At 36.8% G+C, this 25,004-nt stretch overlaps 1 protein-coding gene across 4 annotated transcripts in view; it reads right to left on the bottom strand.

Moving 5' to 3' along the window:
- Window positions 1–25,004, bottom strand: part of LOC144197663 (gamma-aminobutyric acid receptor subunit beta-3-like) — a 42,764-nt gene that overhangs the window by 4,506 nt on the left and 13,254 nt on the right. The window contains exons 1-9 of one of the 4 annotated variants that reach the window (XM_077718200.1): window positions 24,598–24,952; window positions 24,410–24,501; window positions 24,228–24,295; window positions 10,627–10,847; window positions 9,334–9,416; window positions 7,864–8,001; window positions 5,016–5,168; window positions 1,584–1,831; window positions 1,371–1,439 (exon numbers count right to left, since the gene is read on the bottom strand). In XM_077718200.1, the coding sequence (XP_077574326.1) occupies window positions 1,371–1,439; window positions 1,584–1,831; window positions 5,016–5,168; window positions 7,864–8,001; window positions 9,334–9,416; window positions 10,627–10,847; window positions 24,228–24,295; window positions 24,410–24,501; window positions 24,598–24,677 (1,152 nt within the window). In that variant the 5' untranslated portion in view covers window positions 24,678–24,952. Of the gene's footprint in view, window positions 1–1,370; window positions 1,440–1,583; window positions 1,832–5,015; window positions 5,169–7,863; window positions 8,002–9,333; window positions 9,417–10,626; window positions 10,848–24,227; window positions 24,296–24,409; window positions 24,502–24,597; window positions 24,953–25,004 lie in introns of those variants that run through there. The other 3 variants (XM_077718183.1, XM_077718207.1, XM_077718192.1) reach the window with 3 other exon arrangements.

Here is a 25,004-nt window from a genome sequence, read left to right as displayed (position 1 = left end):
ATTGCTAATACTAATACCAGAACTACTACTACTGCTACTACTACCAGTACTACTACTGCTACTACTAATACCAGAACTACTACTACTGCTACTACTAATACCAGAACTACTACTACTGCTACTACTAATACCAGAACTACGACTACTGCTACTACTACCACTACTACTACTACTACTACCAGTACTACTACTACCAGTACTACTACTACCAGAACTACTACTACCAGTACTACTACTACCAGTACTATTACTACCAGTACTACTACTACCAGTACTACTACTACCAGTACTACTACTACTACTACTACTACTACTACTACTGCTACTACTAATACCAAAACTACTACTACTGCTACTACTAATACCAGAACTAATACTATCAGTACTACTACTACTACTACTACTAATACCAGAACTACTACTACTGCTACTACTAATACCAGAACTAATACTATCAGTACTACTACTACTACTACTAATACCAGAACTACTACTACTGCTACTACTAATAACAGAACTAATACTATCAGAACTACTACTACTACTACTACTACTACTACCAGTGCCACTACTACTATAACTACTAAAAGTACCACTACTACTATTATGGCTACTACTACTACTTCCACGGCTACCACTGCTATTAATGGTACTAATACTTCTACTATTATGACTACTAATAGTACTACTACCACCACTACTATTGTGACTACTACTAGTTACATATTTTGACAATAAAAATGTATTTTTTCAGTAATATACATTAATTTTGTTTTTTAATTTGCCTGGACGTTTTATCTTATACAAAATATATATTTTGACCCAATTTTCAGTAATTAACATGATTTTTTTTAAATGTCCAACATTTTTGCCTGACCATTTTAACTTCCACAAAATACATATTTTGACCAAAATTTGTACTTTTCATTAATTAACATGAAAAAAATTAAAATGGCCAAGGTTTTAGCCAATTGCATGTTCATCAAATTCCATTATTTTGAAAGGAGCGCGCTCACTTCCTTTACATGTCAATTTTTCATTTTTTTGGCAAAAATTAACTATTCAAAAAAGAAAACTATTGTAAAATTATTAGATAGTGTAAAGTTGATTTTTTTTGCTCATTTTGAAAAGCCACTGCAAAATATGATTTTTGATATTTGGCAGATCCGGAACCAGTTTTTGACCTCATAAAACATTGTTTACATTCAAAAAACATTTGTTTAACCCTTCACCCACACGAGATACCACCGTAATGACTAAAAAAAAACTGAAATGCAAAAGTGTGAATGGATGAAAAATTCATGCTGATCAGCGTAAATGCATTTTTTTTTTTTTGCTTCATGGAACATGAAGACGAAGAAGATCCTCACCGAACGTGAGTGGCGAAGGCCTCTAATCTGATTGGAGCGTTTTAGGGATGCAGCCCTACTACCCGCCTCCTGAGGAAACCACAATTTTATAGAAAAAAATAACTTTTGTTGCTTTTTAAAAGATAATTTTCAGCAAAAAAAAAAAAATAATTTCTCCATCACTAAACATAAAACAATTGTTTAAATTTTTTGTATTTTTTTTTTTGAACTCACCCTGGCGGCGTCATATTTGGCGGCCCTCTCGTTATTGGCCTTCTCGGCTTTTTCGGCCATCTTTTTTTGCATCTGAGGACCTCTCCCGAAGAAGATGTAGTTGACAAAGGCGTACTCTAGCAGGGCGAGGAAGACCATGACGAAGCAGCCCATCAAGTACATGTCGATGGCCTTCACGTAGGGGATCTTGGGTAAGGTCTCCCTCAAGTGGGTGTTGATGGTGGTCATGGTCAGCACGGTGGTGATTCCTTGGGTGGAACAACAACAAATGAATCGGTGAAGATGGTGTTGTGCAAAATAGGACATTTACAGTCATACCTCTACTTACAAATGCCACTAGGTATGAACGTTTCAGGTTACAATTTTTTTATATGCAAAGGGAGATATTTCAGTGGCGCAGGGCACATTTTCATATGCTTTACTACTACGACTAGTACTAGTTTTACAAATAATAGTACTACTACCACTACAACTATTGCAAAAAGTATTAGTATTAGTTTTACTAGTACTACTACCACTACAACTATTGCAAAAAGTACTAGTATTAGTTTTACTAGTACTACTACCACTACAACTATTGCAAATAGTACTAGTACTAGTTTTACTACTACTACCACAGCTCCATCTATTGTGATGTACAAAAATATTCCCTACTACTACTACGAACACTACCACTACTGCTACTACTACTACTACTGCTGCTGCTACTTCTACTGCTACTACTACTACTGCTGCTACTTCTAATGCTACTACTACTGCTGCTACTTCTACTGCTACTACTACTACTGCTGCTACTTCTAATGCTACTACTACTGCTGCTACTTCTACTGCTACTACTACTACTGCTGCTACTTCTAATGCTACTACTACTGCTGCTACTTCTACTGCTACTACTACTACTGCTGCTACTTCTACTACTACTACTGGAACCACTACTTACTACTACAACAACTCCTTACTACTACAACAACTCCTTACTACTACAACAACTCCTTACTACTACAACGACTACTTACTACTACAACTACTACAACGACTACTTACTACTACTACAACGACTACTTACTACTACTACAACGACTACTTACTACTACTACTACAACGACTACTTACTACTACTACAACGACTACTTACTACTACTACAACGACTACTTACTACTACTACAACGACTACTTGCTACTACTACAACGACTACTTACTACTACTACAACGACTACTTACTACTACTACAACGACTACTTACTACTACACCTACTACTTACTACTACAACTACTACAACGACTACTTACTACTACACCTACTACTTACTACTACACCTACTACTTACTACTACGACTACTATTTACTACTACAACTACTACTACTACCGCTACTACTACCAGTACTATAACTACTAAAAGTAGCACTACTACTATTATGGTTACTACTACTCCCACTGCTACTATTGCTACTATTGAGACTACTATTAGTTTTAGTACTACTACTTAATCTTATAATTACGTGCGATTTATATAGGAAACAAAGATAAACCATTTAATTATATAATTATATATATTTTTTCTTTTAAGGAATTTAGGTTTGTCTATCATAAAGTTACTAGGTGGTCAAGAAATATTTATATATATATATATATATATATATATATATATATATATATATATATATATATATATATATATATATATATATATATATATATATATATATATATATATATATATATATATATATATATATATATATATATATATATATATATATATATATATATATATATATATATATATATATATATATATATATATATATATATATATATATATGGGGAAAGCGCAGTAGCAGATTCAGAAAATCCGATTTCCATTGATCAATATTTCATCATTCAAAAGCGGAGAGATGAATGGTCGCAAGGCCTTGTGCCACTTGATTGAATTTCTTCCTTGAAAGGAGTCAGAAAATCTACTGACGTGCAGTCAATGTGACAATTGGGGGCGCCAGGGGGGCGGGGCGTTATCTCGGGGGAGCGGACCTCGGGGTCAATTTTGTCACTCGCTATTCCCGCCTTGTCAACGGGTGACTTGCGGTTGTCTTGACGGGTCGCCGAGCCAACCATCAATTCGTGAAGCCCCCATAATATTCTGCGACTGTAGTCATTGTCTTATGAAAATGTTTGCCTTTTGTAGCGTCGCCAGAATAGCAAATAATATAATAATAAATCATACATAAATATAATAATTAATAACTAATAATAATAATAATAAGAATGACTAACTAATAATTATAATTAATAACTATTACTAATGAATAACTAATAAAAAATAACAACTAATAATAATAATTTATAACTAATAATTAGAATTAATAACTATTAATAATAAAAATAATAATCATCATCCTCATCATCCTCATCCTCATCATCCTCATCCTCATCATCCTCATCCTCATAATCATCATCATAATCATCATCATCCTCATCTTCCTCCTCCTCATTATCATCATCATCATCATCCTCATCCTCATCACAACAATAATAATACATATTAATAATAAATAATAATACTTATTGGATAAGTACAAATAATAATAAATATCGGATAAATATAAATAATAATAAATATTGGATAAATTGAAATAATAATAAATATTGGATAAATATAAATAATAATAAATATTGGATAAATATACGTAATAAATGTTGAATAAATATACATAATAATTATGTATAAATATGAATAATAATAAATATTGTATAAATATAAATGATAATCCATATTGGAAAAATAAAAAAATAAATAAATATTGGATAAATATAAATAATAATAAACATCGGATAAATATACATAATAAATGTTGAATAAATATAAATAATACATATTGTATAAATATAAATAATAATAAATATTGTATAAATATAAATGATAATCCATATTGGAAAAAAAAAAATAATAAATATTGGATAAATATAAATAATAATAAATAATTGCATCGCCCCACAGTTCCAGGATCGCGGGTTCAATTCCAAGTGTGTCCTCACTGTGTCCAGTTTGCATGTTCTCCCCGGGCTAGCATGGGTTTTCTCTGGGTACTCCGCTTTCCTCCCACATCCCCAAAACATCCATGCTAGGCTAACTTAGCTCTCTAAATTTCCCCTAGCTATGATTGGTTGTCCTTCTCATTGTGCCCTGTGATTGGCTGGTCCCCAATTCAGGGGTTCCATAGTTGATTGGTATAGGCTCTAGCACCCCCATGACCCTTGTGACGATAACTGATTCAGAAAATGAATATATAAGCGGGTAATATTACTAAAGCTGCTGTTCTTTATTGTTTACCTATTTACACTTGGCATTAAATGATGTTCTCTTGGGTTTGTTTTGGGGAATTGCGCCCCTAAATGGATTGCGCCCAATGCAGTGTGTTGGGGCTGCTTACCGAGTGCCACCCTGGCGGCCGAGGCGTCGTAGTTGATCCAGAAGGAGACCCAAGAGAGGATGGTGATGAGGATGGAGGGCATGTAAGTCTGCAGGATGAAATAGCCGATGTTCCTCTTGAGTTTGAAGCTGAGAGAAAGGCGCGGGTAGGCACCTGAAAACAAAAAGGAGCCTCTTTTCATCCTTGGCAGGCCGGGAGGCGTCGCCATGACAACTTCAGATTGGCGCGCCGAGATAGAGCTGCAAATGGCCCGCCATCGTCGCACTTACATGGCGGATAAGTGGACTGACTGCGTGGTTGCTTGCCTTCTCTTTAAAAAATATACATGTATATTATGAGTGGAGACATTTACACGGTTGTTTTTAACGCGGTGGTTCGAGTCGGGAGTCTTCTGATTGAGATGTCATTAGGATGTCGTCACGGATGTTATATGTCGGTGCGATTTCGGTACTGGTTCAAAAATAATGAAATCTGTCTGTTCCTCCAAGCATCCACCCACACATCAATCCATCCATCTATCCACCCATCTCACCGCCCACCCAAACATCCAACTGACCACCCATCTATCCACCAACCCATCTATTTGTCCAGTCCATCCATCCATCCACCCAACCCCCAGCCACTCATTTGACCATCCATCTATCCACCCATCTACCTATCTATCCATCCGACCACCCATTCATTTGTCCATCTGTCTATCTGTCTTCATCCATCCACCCATCCACCAATCAACCGATCCACCCATCCACCCATCCACCCATCCGACCATCAGTCCATTCGTCCACCTATCCACTCTGTCTATCCATCCATCCACCCGACCCCCATCCATCCACCTATCCACTCATCCACCCACCCATCCACCCATCTTCCCAACTACCCAACTACCCATCTATCTATCTAACCACCCATCCACCCATACATCCATCCATCTACCCATCCATTCATCCACCCATCTACCCATCCACCCATCTACCCAGCCACCCACCCATCCACTAATCCATCCATCCACCCATCCAGCCACCCATCCACTCACCCATCCATCCATCCATCCATCCATCCATCCATCCATCCATCCATCCATCCATCCATCCATCCATCCATCCATCCATCCATCCACCCATCCATTCATCCACCCATCTACCCATCTACCCATCCACCCATCTACCCATCCACCCATCTACCCAGCCACCCATCCATCCACCAATCCATCCATCCACCCATACACCCATCCACCCATCCATTCATCCACCCATCTACCCAACTACCTATCCACCCACCCACCCATCCAACCACCCACCCATCCAACCATCCACCCATGCGACTATCCACTCATCCATCAGACCACCTACTCATCCATCCATCCATCCATACATCTCTCTAATTTTGACTGACAGTCCCCTGCAAATATCTTGACAACTTAGAATCAACTCCCAATCCACCATTCACCCCCCCCCCAGTCTGTCTTCCAATAAGACAATCAAATGCTCAAACCCCGCCCCCATTTGCTTGCCCTTTTCCCTTCTCCCGCCAAACCCCCAATTTTCCCACAAACAACAACTTGCCACAAACTGTCGCCAAGCCCCCCCAAAAAATACCCACTCGACTGCGGCCCATCAAGTGCACACCTCCACACCACGCAGAGTGTGAGTGATTGTGCGCGGGGGTGTCGAGCGCACGAGTGGGTGTCGAGCCGCGCTGGCTGTACCTGCTACAAATGAGTGGGAGGACCGAGCAGCTGCCACGGCGGCGGGAAGCCATGCCACGCCGCCGCCGGCCAAAAAGTCAAAGTTGATACGAAGACGACAACAACAAAAAGACCTGTGTGGCTTTTCTCCGGGTACTCCGCTTTCCTCCCACATTCCCAAAACATGCATGCAAGGCTAATTTTACGCTAAATCATACACCTACACTCCATTTGGGGGCGCACATGAGCCCACCCACATTTTTTCCCCTTTTCCAAAATACATATTTGAAAAAAAATCCCGCTACGGCACCCCCACCACCCTTGTGAGGAAGACTACTGTGGAAAATTATTGAATATTAGAGCAAGGGTGTCAGACTCGGGTTAGTTCGCGGGTTGCTTTAACGTCAACTTGATTTCATGTGGACCATTTTAGATATAATATTTAGATTTTTTTATAGAATAAATGGATTAAAAGAACTGGAATAAAATCCCAGTTTTTTATAGATCTAATACAATGTTTATTTGAGCATTTTTAAAATATATTTTTAGATTTTACAAAATGATTTTCGAACTAAAAACACAAAAAAAACGATTAAAGAATGACAATTATTGATTTAAAAATGGGAAAATCAGGACATTTAATATACATCATATTTAGATTTTTTTTAAATAAATGGAATAAAAGAACTGGATTAAAATCCCTGAATATTCAGTTTTTCATAAATCTAAAACAATGTTTATTTTAGCTTTTTTAAATATATTTTTTGATATTACAAAAATACTTTTGCACTAAAAACTCAGAAAAAAATGATTAAAAAATTCCAATTATTGATTTAAAAGGGAGAAAATCTATTGAAAAAAATGCATATACATCTATACTCTTCATTTTAATTTAATCCTAAAACAGAAAGTCAACACTCATCATTTACTTCCCTGGGCCACACAAAATGATGCAGCGGGCCACATTTGGCCCCCGAACCGCCACTTTGACACCAGTGTATTAGCATCAAACATGTGTTTTCTCCGGGTACTCCAGTTTCCTCCCACATCCCCAAAAAACATGCATGCTATATACTAATTGTATACTAACAACAAGTTAAGGGCTCTTTGTCTCCTTCTGCCTTGTGATTGGCTGGCCACAAAAACAATGGTGCATTCACTTACCTGTAGAAAACACGACGTTCCTGGAAACCAGCTTGTAATCGACGATGGAAAACTGCGGCAGCTCGATGCGCGTCACCCCCGTGACGGCGGATTCGCCGCCTTTCCAGTAGAACTCGATGTCGTCCGTGGTGTAGCCATCTGCACGAGAGGTGAAACCATCTGCCGTTGAGCACCACACAGTAAAAACACGCCACCTTTCCCGCGTTTTAGCGGCAAAAAAACAACCACCTCCTTTGAAGTGGTCTCCAAGAACCACACGTTGTTTTGACAACTCATTTAAAACCTACCAAGCACAATATTTACTGTATTTTTTCTCCCTTTCCTCATACCTGGTAACCTATATTATGTATGGAAATTCTAATTGTGAGTGGTTAGCGCATCCGCCTCGCAGTTCTGGGGTTGAAGGTTTGATTCCCAGGTGGATCAACGCTTTGTGGAGTTTGCATGGGATTTTGTGGCTTTTAGGGTATCTGGCTCGCAGTTCAAGGGTCGAGGGTTCAAATCCCAGGTGGAGTTTTTGTGGTCTCACCGGGCTTGTGTGGGTTTTTTTTTTCTGGGTACTCCAGTTTCCTCCCATTAGAGGTTTCTTTCCCGGATTTGCATGGGTTTTCTCTGGGTACCCCGATTTATTCTCACATCCCCAAAGACATGCATGCTAGGTTAATTGTATGGTAAATCTTTGTTAGGCTCCGGCACCCTCCACGACCCTTGGGAGGATAAGCGTTGTGGAAAATGATTGACTGTTTGAGGCTGTATCCCTGGATTTGCGTGGGTTTTTACTGGGTACTCCAGTTTACTCCCACATCCCAAAAACATGCATGCTAGGCTAATTGTATGATAAATCTTTGCTAGGCTCCGGCACCCTACACGACCCTTGGGAGGATAAGAATTTATGGATAATGATTGAATGTTAAAAGCTGGTTACCTGGATTTACATGGGTTTTTTTCCCGGGTATTCCGGTTAACTCTCACATCTCAAAAACATGAATGCTAGGCTAAATATGAATGCTAACTATGAGTTAATGGTTCTTTGCGATTGGCTGGCCATTAATTCAGAGTTCAGGGTGCCTAAAGTCAGTTGGGATAGGCTCTAGCACCCCCGAGACCCTTGTGATGATAGGCAGTTCGGAAAATGAATAAATTTAAAATGTTATATCACAGTTAAATACAGAGGAAACCCAAAAAGTAAAATGTAAATTCAACCATTAACACACAGGTACAATTTAGCATACAATTAGCCTAGCATGGATGTTTTGGTGAATTTGGGAGGAAACCGCAGTACCCGAAGGAAACCCACGCAAGCCCGGGGAGAACATGCAAACTCCACAAAGGTGGATCGACCTGGATTTGAACCCAGGACCCCAGAGCTGTGAGTCCCACGCCTTGGGTGGAATTTTATTGGATGTAATTGGTAAGGATAATGTAAAGGAAGTGACCCAAAATGGAGGCTTTCGTGGGCTAGTTACTCACAGCTTTCTATCTCCAGAGTGCAGTTCTGTTCATCCAGGGGATACCTGCGAAGATCCATCATGCACGCCGCCGTCGTGGTTATCCTGACAAAGAAGAAAACATAAAATATCACTTTTTTGTCATTTTTTTCTGATATAAATAATAAAATAATAATATTAATACATTTTTTTAAGGTTCATAAAAAACTTAGCTTAGCCAATTTAGCTACTTGGACTTAGCACTCAAAAAAAGGTAGTTATAATAGCAACCCTAATATAACTACAGTAATCCCTCAAATATTGCGGTTAATGTCGACGAAACATGGCCGCAATAATTGAAAAATCACGAAAATAAAGTCACTCCTATCAAATTTATTTTAAGTTTCTAAAAATACGAAAAATGAAAGCTATGCAGAAGAGAAAAAAATCCTAAACACTGTATTTTTTAGATTTTAGTATTTCAACTTTTTGCCTAAAAAATAACATTTTTACTTTATTTTAAAAAGACAGTAATAATATATACACCATTGTGTTTGATCTTTAATGTACAAAAATAAAGTGTGATACAGGAAATATTATGTAAAATATTTTGATTTAAAAGAAATTAGCTTTTTTGATAAGTTTTTAAAAAAAGTGAATATTATTATTAAAACATATAACATTTTTACTATATTTTAAAAAGACAGTAATAATATATACACCGTTGTGTTTTATCTTTCATATACAAAAATAAAGTGCAATACATGAAATATTATGTAAAATATTTTGATTTCAATGAAATTAGCTTTTTTGATAGTTTTTATAAATAAATATTATTATTAAAAAATATAACATTTGTGCTATATTTAAAAAAGACAGTAATAATATATACACAAATGTATTTTAGTTCACTTGTAAAAAAATAAAACTGGATACAGGAAATAATGTGTAAAATATTTTGATTTTAAAAAAATTGCATTTTTTGATACTCTAGAAAAAAGTGAATATTATTATTTAAAAAATAACATTTTTACTATATTTAAAAAAGACAATAATAATATATACACAAAGGTGATTTATTTTTCACGTATGAAAATAAAGTGGGATACAAAAAATATTGTGTAAAATATTTTGATTTTAAAAGAAGTTGCTTTTTTGATGTTTTTCTAAAAAAAAGTGAATATTATTATTACAATTTTTCTTCCAAAAATGGCCGCTCAAAGAGTAAATATTCTCTAATTTCAGGGTGGCAATGGTCGTAATTGAGTCATTTTTCCTGCGTAATTTTCATTAAAAAAATAACCTGAATAAAGGAAAAAAATTCCAGAACTTGTACCTCAATCCGTAAAGGACGGTCCCATCCGGATGAAGCCGGATCATTCGGTTTTTAACCGTGACTCCGTGTACAAACGACTTCTTGTCGTTGAGGAAATAAGTGTCGGGCACCCACAACTGATCGGCCACTCGGTTGTCCAAAGTCAGGTTGAGCGGAATTCCCACGTAGGCCAGTCGTTTGTCCCGCCAGTATTGCTGGAAATACATCGTCAACGTGTAGTCCTGTTCGAGAACACCAGGGGGAAACATAGAGTTTGTTAGTGGAAAGTTCCAAAAACACGTTACAAAAATAAACAGGGCAAAAAAATTGACATTTTCCACAGAGTACAGTAATTTTTCGAGTAAAACGTGCACCCATAATTTGTGATTAAAACATTTTTTATATATATTTTTTCACTTTTTCTTGGCAAAATGGTACAGAAACAAAGTACAGTAATCCCTCGATTATTGTGACTTCACGACATCGCGTTTTTTTCAGTTTTTTAATTTTTTTTAAAGATTTTTTGTTAATTCTTTTTTTTGTAAGTTCATAAAAATGTGAAAATCCATGCTGAAATTCACAAGCAGAAGCCCCGCCCCTTTTATCTGCTTGCTACTAGAACTCAGCATTAAAGTAAAATTAAAAATTAATATAAAAATTAAAGGGGGAGGGGCGTGGGAGGTAACCAGAGTACCCGGAGAAAACCCACACAAGCCCAAGGATAACATGCAAATATTTTTAAACAGTTAAAATTATTAAAAATAACTAAAACTTTGTTATTGGTATTATTTGTAGTTAAATAAATATCCAATTTATGGTTTTGAAAAGATTACGAGATACAAATAAAAATGATACTTCCCTTTTTTGGATCGCAAACTGTTGTTTTTTTATTCAAAATAAAAGAGAATATTTGTTATTAAAGGCTCAAAACAAAAATAATTGGTTATTTTGGTATTTCTGTTTTTTTTTATCATAAATTGTCTTTTTAAAATTCAAAATAAAAGATAGTATTTGCTATTAAAGGCTCAAAACAAAAATATTTTTTTTATTTTGGTATTTCCCTTTTTTGTCTCACAAAAAGTTTTTAAAAATTCAAAATAAAAGAGAATATTTGCTATTAAAGCCCCAAAACAAAAATAATTTGGACAAATTTAAATGTCTACAAAACATGAATTGATGCCAAAAATTACATAATTTCCAATTTTTTTAAACCTTTCCAAACCAGTGTCTTGCGTGGTTAACATGTCGGCCTCACAACTCTGGAGTCCTGGGTTCAAATCCAGGTAAGTCCACCTATGTGTAGTTGGCATGTTTGCAGTTTTGGGTTTTCTCTCAGTACTCCCTCCTAAAATCCCCCAAAAACTTACATGCTAAGCTAACAAGCTAACACTCTAAATCACCCCTATCTATGATTAGTTGTCCTTTGAGTGCCCTGCGATTGGCTAGCCACCCTTTCAGAGTTTCCCCTCCCCCCAACTCTGCACCATAGTCATCTGAGATACACTCCAGCACCCCCTGCGACCCTAAAGCAGTTCAGAAAGTGAATAAACGAATAAAATAGCTTTAAATTAGCATATCTTTGCCATATTTCAATAACACAATCCCTCAAAAAACAAATATTGTCCTATCATTTGCTTTTCCTGCTCCAAAAAAAACACCCTTTCAAAATAAAACATCAATTCTAAAGACATTAAAACGCAAGCAAAGTCAAATGAGTGTGTTCCTTCCATCCTTCCATCCAACAAACACTAAGCCAATTTGCACTCTCTTCTCCAAATAACAAAAGACCCGGTTGCCAAATCCCCCATTTCCATTCTGCCTCTCCAGCACCCCCCCATCCCCTCACCCCCTCGCGTACCCCCCTCACCCCCTCCCCCCCTACACTTGAGCCAACGCCATGTCCTCCTCTTCGCCTGCTGTGGCTCTGAAAAAATAAAAAAACAGGCTGCACCAACCTGGTCCTGGCAAGCCACAAAAAACACAAAAAATACACAAAAAAACACACAAAAATACACTTGTGGTACTACAATGTTTGACGCATAACAACAAAGCACACGTTCAAGCACCCTCGTCGTTATGCAACCACAGGTAGCGCTCTTTTTTGCGCATCCCGGGAGTGCCAGACCCACACACTCGACCAAAAAAAAAGGCTGCTTAAAACGTCCATGGGAAAAACCTGGCAACCTCAGCCAATTGATGACCATATTAATGATTGCAATTCTCTTAATGGAGTGATAATAATACACAATGAGTAACAAATGCCACATATTTTATCACATAGGGCACATTAACCCTATTTTCCCGCATATAAGCCGCCCCGCGTATAAGCCACGCCCTTAAAATGGCCTTAAAATGGTTGAATTTGACAATTTCTCTCGTATAAGCCGGCCCAGATTCACGATTTTCATCTCCATATTCATGGTTTTTAATTCATTATTCATAATTAATAATATTATATAATACAAAAAGAAAAAAAGAATATATCATCTAAATAAAAATCTAAATCTGATCCGGATTACAGTCGAAATTGGGTAAAACCAGATTGGTTTTCCAAAAAAAATGTACCCGCATATAAGCCACGCCCTTAAAATGGCCTTAAAATGGTTGAATTTGATAATTTCTCTCGTATAAGCCGGCCCAGATTCACACTTTTCACCTCCATATTCAAGGTTTTAATTCATTTTTCATAATTAATAAAATTATATAACACAAAAAGAATATATGTAATATATAATCTAAATAAAAATCTAAATCTGATTGGGATAACAGCCGGAAGACCGTAAAACCAAATCAGTTTTCCCAAAAAATGTACCTGCATATAAGCCACACCCTTAAAATGGCCTTAAAATGGTTGAATTTGATAATTTCTCTCGTATAAGCCGGCCTCGATTCCCAATTTCTCCTTCATATTCATGCTTTTAATTCATTATTCATAATTATTAATATTATATAATAAATAAATACAAAACAATAATTTATAATCTAAATAAAAATCTAAATTTGATCGGGATTTCAGCCAAGATTGGGTAAAACCAGATCAGTTTTCCAAAAAAATGTACCCGCATATAAGCCACACCCTTAAAATTGCCTTAAAATGGTTCGATTTGATAATTTCCCTCGTATAAGCCGCCCCCCGATTCCCAATTTTTCCCTCCATATTCAGTTTTTAATAAAGAGTACAAATGTGTTACTTTGAAGAAAAAATCTTAAGAAAAATGATATTTTTGAGATATTTTATTAACCAAAAGTATATTATTAGGCTCAATAAAATAAAGAATTAATTCATCCAGTAATGGTTCTTTTCTTAACGCAAAACTGAAAATAACCAACAAATAGTAAATGTTATTTTGCTGACATCTACTGGTGAAAAAGAGTATAGCAACACTGTAAAGTACATCCACATATAAACTGCTCCCCGTATAAGCCGTACCCTTAAAATGGCCTTAAAATGTTTGAATTTGACAATTTCCCTCGTATAAGCCGCCCCTGATTCCCAATTTTCACTCTCCTGGGATCAAACCCTCGACCTAGAACCGTCAAGCCAACACGCTAAACACCTAAGTTGTAAGAAAAAAATAAAACGGGCTGATCTTGGGGTTTGCGGCAATTCTAATTAACCCGCGTGGACCACAAACTGGAAATCCTCCATTAAGCCACCCGCATAATCACATCCATTCACGCAGATTCAGATAAGCAGAATTTTGTCAGTCACGCAACCCGTGTTTAATTGAATAGCTTTTTTTTTCTCGCGCGGTGTTAGCATTGTCACCGCTAAGTGTGTCCGGTCCCGACAAAAATATATTAAAAAACTCAAATAAACATTGTTTTAGATCTATAAAAACTGAATATTCAGGGATTTTAATCCAGTTATTTAAATCTATTTATTTAAAAAAAATCTTAATATGATGTATATTAAATTTCCTGATTTTCCCCCCTTTTATATAAATAATTGTCATTTTTTAATCCATTTTTTCTGTGTTTTTAGTTCAAAAATCAGTTTGTAAAACCTAAAAATATATATAAAAAAGCTAAAATAAACATTGTTTTAGATCTATAAAAACTGAATATTCAGGGATTTTAATCCAGTTATTTTAATACATTTATTTTTAAAAAATCTAAATATGATGTATATTAACTTTCCTGAATTCCCCCCTTTTAAATCAATAATTGTCATTTTTTAATCCATTTTTTCTGTTTTTAGTTCAAAAATCTTTTTCTAAAATCCAAAAATATATTTAAAAAAAAGCTAAAATAAACATTTTCTATAACTATAAAAAAAACGGAATATTCAGGGACTTTAATCCAGTTCTTTTAATCCATTTATTCTATAAAAATCTAAATATGATATATATTAAATTTCCTGATTTTCCCACTTTTACATCAATAATTATACATTTTTAATCATTTTTTAGTGTTTTGTTTAGTGTTTTAGTTCAAAAATCGTTAAAATCTAAAAATATATTTTAAAAAAGCTCAAATAAACATTGTTTTAGATTTATAAAAAAAAGCTGAATGAATATGAATATGATTTAAGAAAAATGGGCGTGGCCACTAGAGGCCAATCACAGTTCATAAGTCAGGAAGTAGGATGGTGAAGAAAAAGATACCCGAATAAATCTTGCTACACTGTAGAAAATATGTTTGAGACCTAGATAAGATAATGAGGGTGACACAGTTAGAGCTTACAAGTTATTCGGGTATTTTGCTGAATGCGGGAAGTTGTTTTTGGAGCAATTTGATGATAAAGTGCAAAAAAGTAACAAAGTAGACAGAATAAAAGGGGCAACATTTGCATGAGGGCGCCTTTTTTCCCCTGTATTTTATAATAAATCTCTCTTATGACTGGAATTCAATAAAACATGATTTATTAAATTTGAATCTAATAATTTGTCCTGAAATGAGTGATTAAATTGCCTTATTTCATTTTTTTATTGGCAATAATAACCAATAACGTGTTATGAAAACGTAATCATTCATTAATTTTCATATAACTTATGTTCACGGGGGCTGCAGGGGGTGCTAGAGCCTATCCTGGTCTAGGATATAGACACCAGGCATGAATAGGTGGTTGGCCAATCGCAAAGCACGAGGAGACGAACCAAAAAAATCTGGCTAATGCTCATTTCTAGCGCCAATTTAGCATATTGTTAGCATAGCAAGCATGTTTTTTTTTTTATATATGTGGGAAGAAACCAGAGTACCCAGAAAAAAAAGATGCTAATGCTAAATTCTAACAACAATTTAGCGTACCATTAGCGTATCGTTAGCGTACCGTTAGTGTACTGTTAGCGTACCGTTAGCATAGCAAACATGTTTTTTAAAACCCACGGAAAAACCTATGCTAATGATAATTTCTAGCGACAATTTAGCATACTGTTAGTGTACCGTTAGCATAGCTAACATGTATTTTTTTAGATGTGGGAAGAAACCAGAGTACCCGGAAAAAAAACATGCTAATGCACATTTCTATTGACAATTTAGCATACCGTTAGCGTACTGTTAGCATAGCAAACATGTTATGTTATTTAGATGTGGGAAGAAACCAAAGTACCTGGAAAAAAACACACTAATGGTCATATCTAGCAACAATTTAGCATACCATTAGCATAGCAAGAATATTTTTTTTAGATGTGGGAAGAGACCAGAGTACCCGGAAAAAAATCCCATGCTAACGCTTATTTCTAGTGACAATTTACCATACCATTAGCATACCGTTAGCATAGCAAGCATGTTTTTTTAAGATATGGGAAGAAAACCAGAGTACCCGGAAAAGAAAAACACTAATGCTCATTTCTAGCAACAATTTAGCGTACCGTTAGCGTACCGTTAGCGTACCGTTAGCGTACCATTAGCGTAGCATCAGCGTACCGTTAGCATAGCAAGCAAGTTTTTTACTTGTGGGAAGAAAGCAGAGTACCTGTAAAAAACCCACGCTCATGCTCATATCTAGCAACAATTTAGCGTACCGTTAGCGTAGCAAGCATTTTTTTAGATGTGGGAAGAAACCAGAGTACCCGGAAAAAATCCACGCTAACGCTCATTTCTAGCGACAATTTAGCTTACCGTTAGCATAGCAAGCAAGTTTTTTACTTGTGGGAAGAAACCAGAGTACCTGTAAAAAACCCACGCTAACGCTAATTTCTAGCAACAATTAAGCGTGCCGTTAGCATACTGTTAGCGTAAAAAAAATCATTTTTTTAAATATGGGAAGAAACCAGAGTACCCGGAAAAAAAACACGCTAATGCTCATTTCTAGCGACAAGTTAGCGTTCAGTTAGAGTACAGTTAGCGTACTGTTAGCATAGCAAGCATGTTTAAAAAAAATAATCCATGCTAACGTTCATTTCTAGCAACAATTTAGCATACCGTTAGCATAGCAAGCATGTTTTTTAGATGTGGGAAGAAACCAGAATACCCAGAAAAAACCTACACTAAAGCTCATTTCTAGCGACAAGTTAGCATACCATTAGCATACCATTAGCTTACCATTAGCATACCATTACCGTACCGTTAGTGTACCGTTAGCATAACAAACATGTTTTTTTTTTAAATGTAGAAAGAAACCAGAGTACCCAGAAAAAAACCCACATGCTAACGCTAATTTCTAGCGACAATTTTCTTGTCAAGTCCTTCCTTTAATTTTGGACACAATTATTTCTTCATTTACACTTTGGCCAGGCTCGCATTTTGTCCTCACCCGCACAAATTAATTTCTATAATTAGCGCCCTGGTTTATGCCCCTTTAGCATCTGCTAGCGCGCTTGTCCAGGCACGGGGGGCCGTGAAAAAGCCACGCCGGCAAACCCGCCTCGCCAGATGTCGTCACCCGTGCTATTTTCTGTAAATATTTACATCTGTAATATCTTCTTGTATTTCTCAGCCTTTTGATTGGTCGCCAGGCTCGATTGGATCGGGAGTTTGTTACATCAGAAAGAGGAACGAAACGTGGAGCTTCGTTAGCAAGTCATCAAACGCTGCCTCACGCTGAGAACGGCATGTTTTATTTGGACTGGTGATGTACGCACATGCAAATTTCAATCATTAACATGCCGGCTAATGTAGACCTGTCAATCAAATATCTTTGGGACTTATTGGAATGACACACTATCCAAATTCAATTGAATTGTATTGAATTGTATTGAATTGCATTGAATTGCATTGAATTACATTTCATGACATTGAATTGCATTGAATTGCATTGAATTGCATTGGGGTGGCACAGTGGGTGAGTGGTTAGTGCATTGGCCTCAATTTCTGGGGTCCTGGGTTCAAAGCCAGGTTGTATGTTCTACCCGGGATGGTGTGGGTGTTCTCTGGGTACTCCAATTTCTTCCCATATGCCAAAAAACATGGATTGCTAGGCTAATTTTAAGCTATATTTGTCAGTTGTTACAATTCTGGGGTTCTGGGTTCAAATCCAGGTCGGTCCACCGGTGTGGAGTTTGTGTATTCTCCCCTGGCTGGTGTGGGTTTTCTCCAGGTACTCAAATTTCCTCTAACATGCCAAAAACATTGAATGCTAGGCTAATTGTATGCTAAATTCGTCAGTCGTCACAGTTCTGGGGTTCTGGGTTCAAATCCAGGTCAGTACACCTGTGTGGCGTTTGTGTATTCTTCCCTGGCAGACGTGGGTTTTCTCTGGGGACTCCAACTTCCTCCCACATCCCAAAAACATGCATGCTAGGCTAATAATAATAATAAATAGTAATAACAAACAAACAAATAAAAAAGAATGAGTGTAATGCAATGCAATGCAATGTAATGCAATGTAATGCAATGTAATGCAATGTAATGCAATGTAATGCAATGTAATGCAATGTAATGCAATGTAATGCAATGTAATGTAATGTAATGCAATGCAATGTAATGCAATGTAATGCAATGTAATGCAATGTAATGCAATGTAATGCAATGCAATGCAATGTAATGCAATGCAATGCAATGCAATGCAATGTAATGCAATGTAATGCAATGTAATGCAATGTAATGCAATGTAATGCAATGTAATGCAATGTAATGCAATGTAATGCAATGTAATGCAATGTAATGCAATGTAATCTAATAAAGCTAAACGGCTAAAAAAAAATGTAGCACTAAAGCGAGCTAAAGAGATTGAAGCTCCGCCCTTGGCCGTGTCGGCATTCGACCTCGACCGGGGCTCATAAATCCAAGCAATAACCGGGTGACGTCGGCTTTGCACGGGATGCGTTCGGGTGAGATATGGAGCCGTAAATCCACCAATGCAATTTATCAAAGGAAATTAGTGGCACACAAATGTAATCTCGCCGGATTGAGTGGCTTTTCCGCGGGACGGACTGCATGAAAGATCCCAGTTAGCCACCACCAAGTCAAGTAATCATCGGGTCATTAGTATTGATCAGCGCTCACCCGCGGAGGAATCCCTCTGGGTTTCCCACACGTAAAAAAGCCGCAGTGATTTTCACTGGGTAAATATTTATAGAAGCGCGGGTATTTCCTTTGATATTTATGTTCTATGATTTTTTCTATGAGCCTGAAATGCGATTGACTTGATAACGTCGTTCAATTCACCCAAGGGGGAGGAGCTATTTATGTTAAATGCGGGTTTAAATGGCAACTTTCATCTCAGAGGTTGATTTGACCAAGTGGGAAATGTTGTGTGGTTAATGTACCGGGTTGTTTTGCATTTTAGCATATATGGCTGTTAGATAATTAGCATTTGGGCTAATTCTTGTTGTAAAGTATGACCCACGTTTGCGATTGGCCGGCCTTCGATTCAAGGTGTCACTCGCCTGGTGACCGAAGTCACCTGGGATCAGCTCCGGCACCCCCCATAACCTTAACAAAAAATTAGCATTTGCGCTAATTGTCGTTGTTAGAATGACCCACATTAGCGATTATCGTAACCTTATCGCTAGCGTGTTGAACTCACAGTCTTGAGGGACCTGGGCTAAAATCCGGCACCCCCAGTAACCCTATATGAAAATTCACAAATGAAGCGGCCTAGTGATGAAGTGGTTTGTGAATCAGCCTCGCAGTTCTGAGGTCTGGGGTTCGAACCCAGGTGGGTCCTCAGTGTGTGGAGTTTGCTTGTTCTCCCCGGGCTTGTATGGGTTTTCTCTGGGTACTCCAATTTCTTCCCACAACCCCAAAACATGCATGATAGGCTAACGGCTAAAATTATACTAATATAATGACCATAAAAGCATTCAATTCAATGTTCTCCCCGGCTTTGTGTGGGTTTTCTTCCGGTACTCCTCCCACATCCAAAAAAAACATGCATGCTAAGCTAGCTAGCTAAACAATCTAAATTTCCCTCAGCTATGATTGGTTGTTGATCTCCTTGAGCCCTGTCATTGGCTGGCCACCTATTCGGATTGCCTGATGTCAGCTGGGATCGGCTCCAGCACCCCCTAGGTGCAATTTGGGGATAAATAGTGCAAAATTAAAAACATATGAAGCCTCAAAGTCCCAGGGTTGAGGGTTCAAACCCAGGTGGGATGTTCTCCCCGGGCTTGGATGGGTTTTCTATGGGTATTTGGCTTTCCTCACACATTCCAAAAAAATGTACCGTATTTTCACGACTATAAGGCGCACTTAAAAGTCTTAAATTTTCTCCAAAATAGACAGTGCGCCTTATAATTCAGTGCGCCTTATATATGGAAAAAAACAGAAAACCAAAAACTAAAAACCACCACTGTCGGGTATTTAAAAAAAACACAAACACCTGAACTGAAACAATACTGTTAAATATAAAGATGCCATCTTAGTTGACAACATCTTCCATCATATAGCTCCTCCCCCACTGCAAGATTTTATACAAAAAAATCTAAAATGGCTGGCTCTAGAGGTGACTGTGTGTGTAGTGAGTGCTTCATACCTGGAAGTCAATAGCAATTACTAACGTATTTTCACCACTATAAGGCGCACTTAAAAGTCTTATATTTTCTCCAAAATAGACAGTGCGCCTTATAATACAGTGCGCCTTATGTATGGAAAAAATGTCATTCATTGAGGATGCGCCTTATAATGCGGTGTGCCTTATAGTCGTGAAAATACAGTACGCACCTATATATTGGAAGACATACTCTTTGACAGGATTCAATCGGTTAAAGCAGTTCTCCTTGGCTCCTCCCACATTGGCAACACAGTTAAAGGTAATGTTAAAGATCAGCTGATTGATACTAAAAGAGTCAAGCGTGTTCCCACTTATTAGCGGCGCCATCTGCCCTCGTTCACTTCGTGCAGACTCACGCTAATCTAGATTTAGACGTCGGACCGAAATAGGACCCAAAGACTCTCCGCAAAGCCAATGGACGGGACCAGACACCGCCATTTACATTCGGGAGAAAATTTAGGTCGCCATTTTTTTTAGTATTTGGGGCGAGTCCCAAAACATGACGAGTCGAAAAATATTTTTGAAGTGCCGAGCTGGCGTTTTTTTCCGACAGCTGTCAGATGAAGAAGACCTCCCGAGAGGTTGCACTTCCTAATTCGGCCTCTAGAGGTTGACAAACAGATTTTATTTGCTCTAATATGTTCATGTTATAAATTATAGTATGGTTTCATAATAAAAGTTCATAGAAATGACTCACAAAATATAAAAATATCACCATAATCATTGCATTGACTCATCCGCTTATCCGCACAAGGGTTACGGGGGTGCTTGATCCTATCCCATCCACCTGCCAACTTGTTTTTCCCCACCAAATACGATTTAACTTTTACTCGAGTACATTTTTTAAGATGTCTACTTTTACATCAGCATTAATTCCTTCATTGTAATCCTCACAAGGTTCGCTAGGGGTGCTGGAGTCTATGCCAGCTAACTACAGGCTTAGGTGGGAGCCAATCGTATGGCTCGGGGGAACAAACAGTCAATTATATCATCGCTAGGGACAAGTTAGCATACAATTAGCCTAGCATGAATGTTTTTGGGATATGTAAAGAAACCAGAGAACCCGGAGAAAACCCACACAACCCCAGATGAAACTTGAAAAACATTCCACTGGTTCTATTAAACACATTTTAGTACTATTAAACCACTAGTTATGTGTTACTTTGTGAATAAATGGCAAATTATAACAAATAAAAATGTTTTTCCAATCCAAAATCCTGTTTTTGGTGTTTTTTTTCCAGAAAATTGGAACCAATTAATTAGTTTTTAGTTCATTTCTATGGGAAACATTCATTTGAGATACGAGTAAATTGACATATGAGCTCAGTCCCGCAACAAATTAAGCTCGTATCTCAAGGTACCACTATATTTAAAAATTAATAACGTAAAAAGAAGCAAATTCGCGATGTGTTTATGTTATGTTACGAGCGCGTTGCCATGCAAAAAAGTATTTCTCTAATTTTAGTACTATTAAACACATTTTAGTACTATTAAACCACTAGTTATGTGTTACTTTATTAATAAATAAATAAATAAATCCTGTTTTGCTTAAAAATCTCAATCTTATGAAGACGATAAAAGTGTAAAAAATTCTTCACATTTTCACGCTATTGCCTATTTTTTTTTATAGATTATTATATACATTATATATATTTTAACTATCTTACCAAGATCTAAAATGACCAAGAAAAATTTCATAATTAATATTTTTTGGCATTTTCTTTTATTAACCAAACAATTCATTAAAGTGGAAAACGAAAATATTCTTAATATTTATTTTTTTAATACATTTTATTTGATTTGTTTTCACTTCAAAAGTAAACTAAATGTTTTTAGTTCATTTCTATGGCAAACATTCATTTGAGTTACGAGTAAATTGACATAAGAGCTCAGTCCCGCAACAAATTAAGCTCATATCTCAAGGTACCACTCACTGTATTGAAAAATTAATAACATAAAAAGAAGCAAGTTTGCGATGTGTTTAAGTTATGTTACGAGCGCGTTGCCATGCAAAAAGTCCCTAATTTTAGTACTATTAAACACATTTTAGTACTATTAAACACATTTTAGTACTATTAAACCACTAGTTATGTGTAACTCTGTGAATAAATGTCAAATTATAATAAATAAAAATGTTTTTCCAATCCAAAATCCTGTTTTTGGTGTTTTTTCCAGAAAATTGGAACCAATTAATTAGTTTTTAGTTCATTTCTATGGGAAACGTTCATTTAAATTGACATACGAGCTCAGTCCCGCAACAAATTAAGCTCATATCTCAAGGTACCACTATATTAAAAATTAATAACATAAAAAAGAAGCAAATTCGCGCTAATCAAGGCTGTAAAAATCCGACAAAAAAGTTGACAATAACGCTAACACTACAAAACATATAGGCACCCCATTCATAGTGGATGTCCATATATAATTTCCAATAGTATTCCACCGGGATTGGACCCTCGATGCTTTAAATGTGTAAGCGTTTTCTTCCTCCGACTAAGAGTGGCAATGATATACTGCCAGCGAAGGCAGCCATTTAAATGTGGTGAGGCTTCCAAGAAGACCATCCAATCTGCCGCACGTCACGCCACGTAACGTATTGGACGGCAAACGGAGATTTACATTGACGCCTGTTTCCAGGACGGTTTATATTTGGGAATTGTAACCGCACATTGTAACCAGAGGGGGAGCCAAAGCAAGTTTACTAACATAAGAATGTTTCATGTTGTTAATGTTATTTATTCATTCATTTTTCGGTCATACCTCTACTTACAAATGCTTCTGGGTACGGAAATGTTAACTTTTTGACGTGTTTTGAAGGGTTCAGTTCACAAGTGTGTCAAAGTGGCGGTTGAGGGGCCAAATGTGGCCCGATGCATTATATTGTGCGGTCCGGGAATGTTAATGATGAGTGCTGACTTTCTGTTTTAGGATGAAATTGAAATGAAGAGTGTAGATGGATATTAAATTTCATGATTTTCCCCGTTTAAATTAATAATTGTCATTTTTAATCAATTTTTCTGTGTTTTTTAGATCAAAAATCATGTTGTAAAATCTAAAAATATATTTTAAAAAAAGACAAAATAAACTTTTTTTTAGATCTATAAAAACTGAATATTCAGGGATTTTAGTCCAGTTCTTTTAATCCGTTTATGAAAAAAAATCTTAATATGATGTATATTAAAATTTCTGATTTTCCCCACTTTTAGATCAATAATTGTCATTTTTTAATCAATTTTTCTGTGTTTTTAGATCTAAAATCATTTTGTAAAATCTAAAAATATATTTCAAAAAAGCTAAATAAAAAATTGTTTTAGATAGATAAAAACTATTTTTGAACTAAAAACAGAAAAAATGATTAAAAACGACAATTATTGATTTGAAAGGTCAAAAATCAAAAAATTTAATATACATCAATACTCTACATTCTAATTTCATCCTAAAACAGAAAGTCAGCCCTCATGATTTACTTTCCGGGCCACACAAAATGATGCGGCGGGCCAGATTTGGCCCCCCAACCGCCACTTTGACACATATAGTATACACCATATTACAACTTATTTTCCCTTAATAAGAGGAATTAAAATGACTAATAAGGAGAGTAATTGACAGGTATTGTAATATAATCGAAAAAAAAACGAGGATGCGCCCTTAAATAGAATGCACCCATGGCATTTGCCTCAATTGACCATTGCAAAAACCAGCCAAAATTTGACATCAACATTTTTTTGAATAAAAATCCACTCACCATGTTGACTTCAGACACCATGTCTATACTGGCCACATCTATACTCATCCCCACGGCAACTGGGGCACCTAAAAAGAGGTTAAATCGAATATTATTAGATAAAATAGGCCAAAATTACCTAACTACAATAAAAAAAAACAATCAAAAAGGTTTGGGCGGATTCCCCACGGATGAATAAATACCTCCAAAGTCTGGCCGGAGACGAATATCGTACCCTTTTAGGAGTTTATCCACCGTCTCCTTGACAAAAGACATATTCCCCGGTTCGTTGACACTGAAATCGACCAAAAAAAAGCATCATTATACCCGTACGTCACGCCAGGTTGGCTTGTAACCTTGACTCGGAGACGTTGGGGGTGCAAGAGCTCACCTTTTGGCGCAACACACTATGGACCCAACCACCAGTGCGGTCAAGACGCGCAATTGGCGAGTCTTGTGCAAAGTCAACATGTTTACAAGCACGGACGACGGCGATAAATAAAGAAATAAAGGAAAATACGAGAGGTATTCAGTAGAAAATCCGAGTCAGACCCATTGATTTATCCATGAGAAAAGTCGGAGAGGCTGCTTTGGAAATAGGGCTTGACATCGTTACCCCCAAAAATGTTAAAGACAGCTTTTCCGGGCTAACTGGAGGGGGGTTTAATAGCGCATCTTGGGGAAAAGGGGGGGTTGGACGAGGAAGATGATGCCGCCGCCGCTGCTGCTGATGCTGGCGGCGTTGAAGGCACTCGGTTCGGTTCGGATGGGTTCGGCAAGACTCGGCTCGTTCACGAG

The sequence above is a fragment of the Stigmatopora nigra genome, chromosome 1 (genome assembly GCF_051989575.1).
Source record: "Stigmatopora nigra isolate UIUO_SnigA chromosome 1, RoL_Snig_1.1, whole genome shotgun sequence".
Classification (NCBI taxonomy): Eukaryota; Metazoa; Chordata; class Actinopteri; order Syngnathiformes; family Syngnathidae; genus Stigmatopora; species Stigmatopora nigra.
Note: the sequence above shows the minus strand (reverse complement) of the source record. Positions and strands in the feature narration are given on the sequence as shown.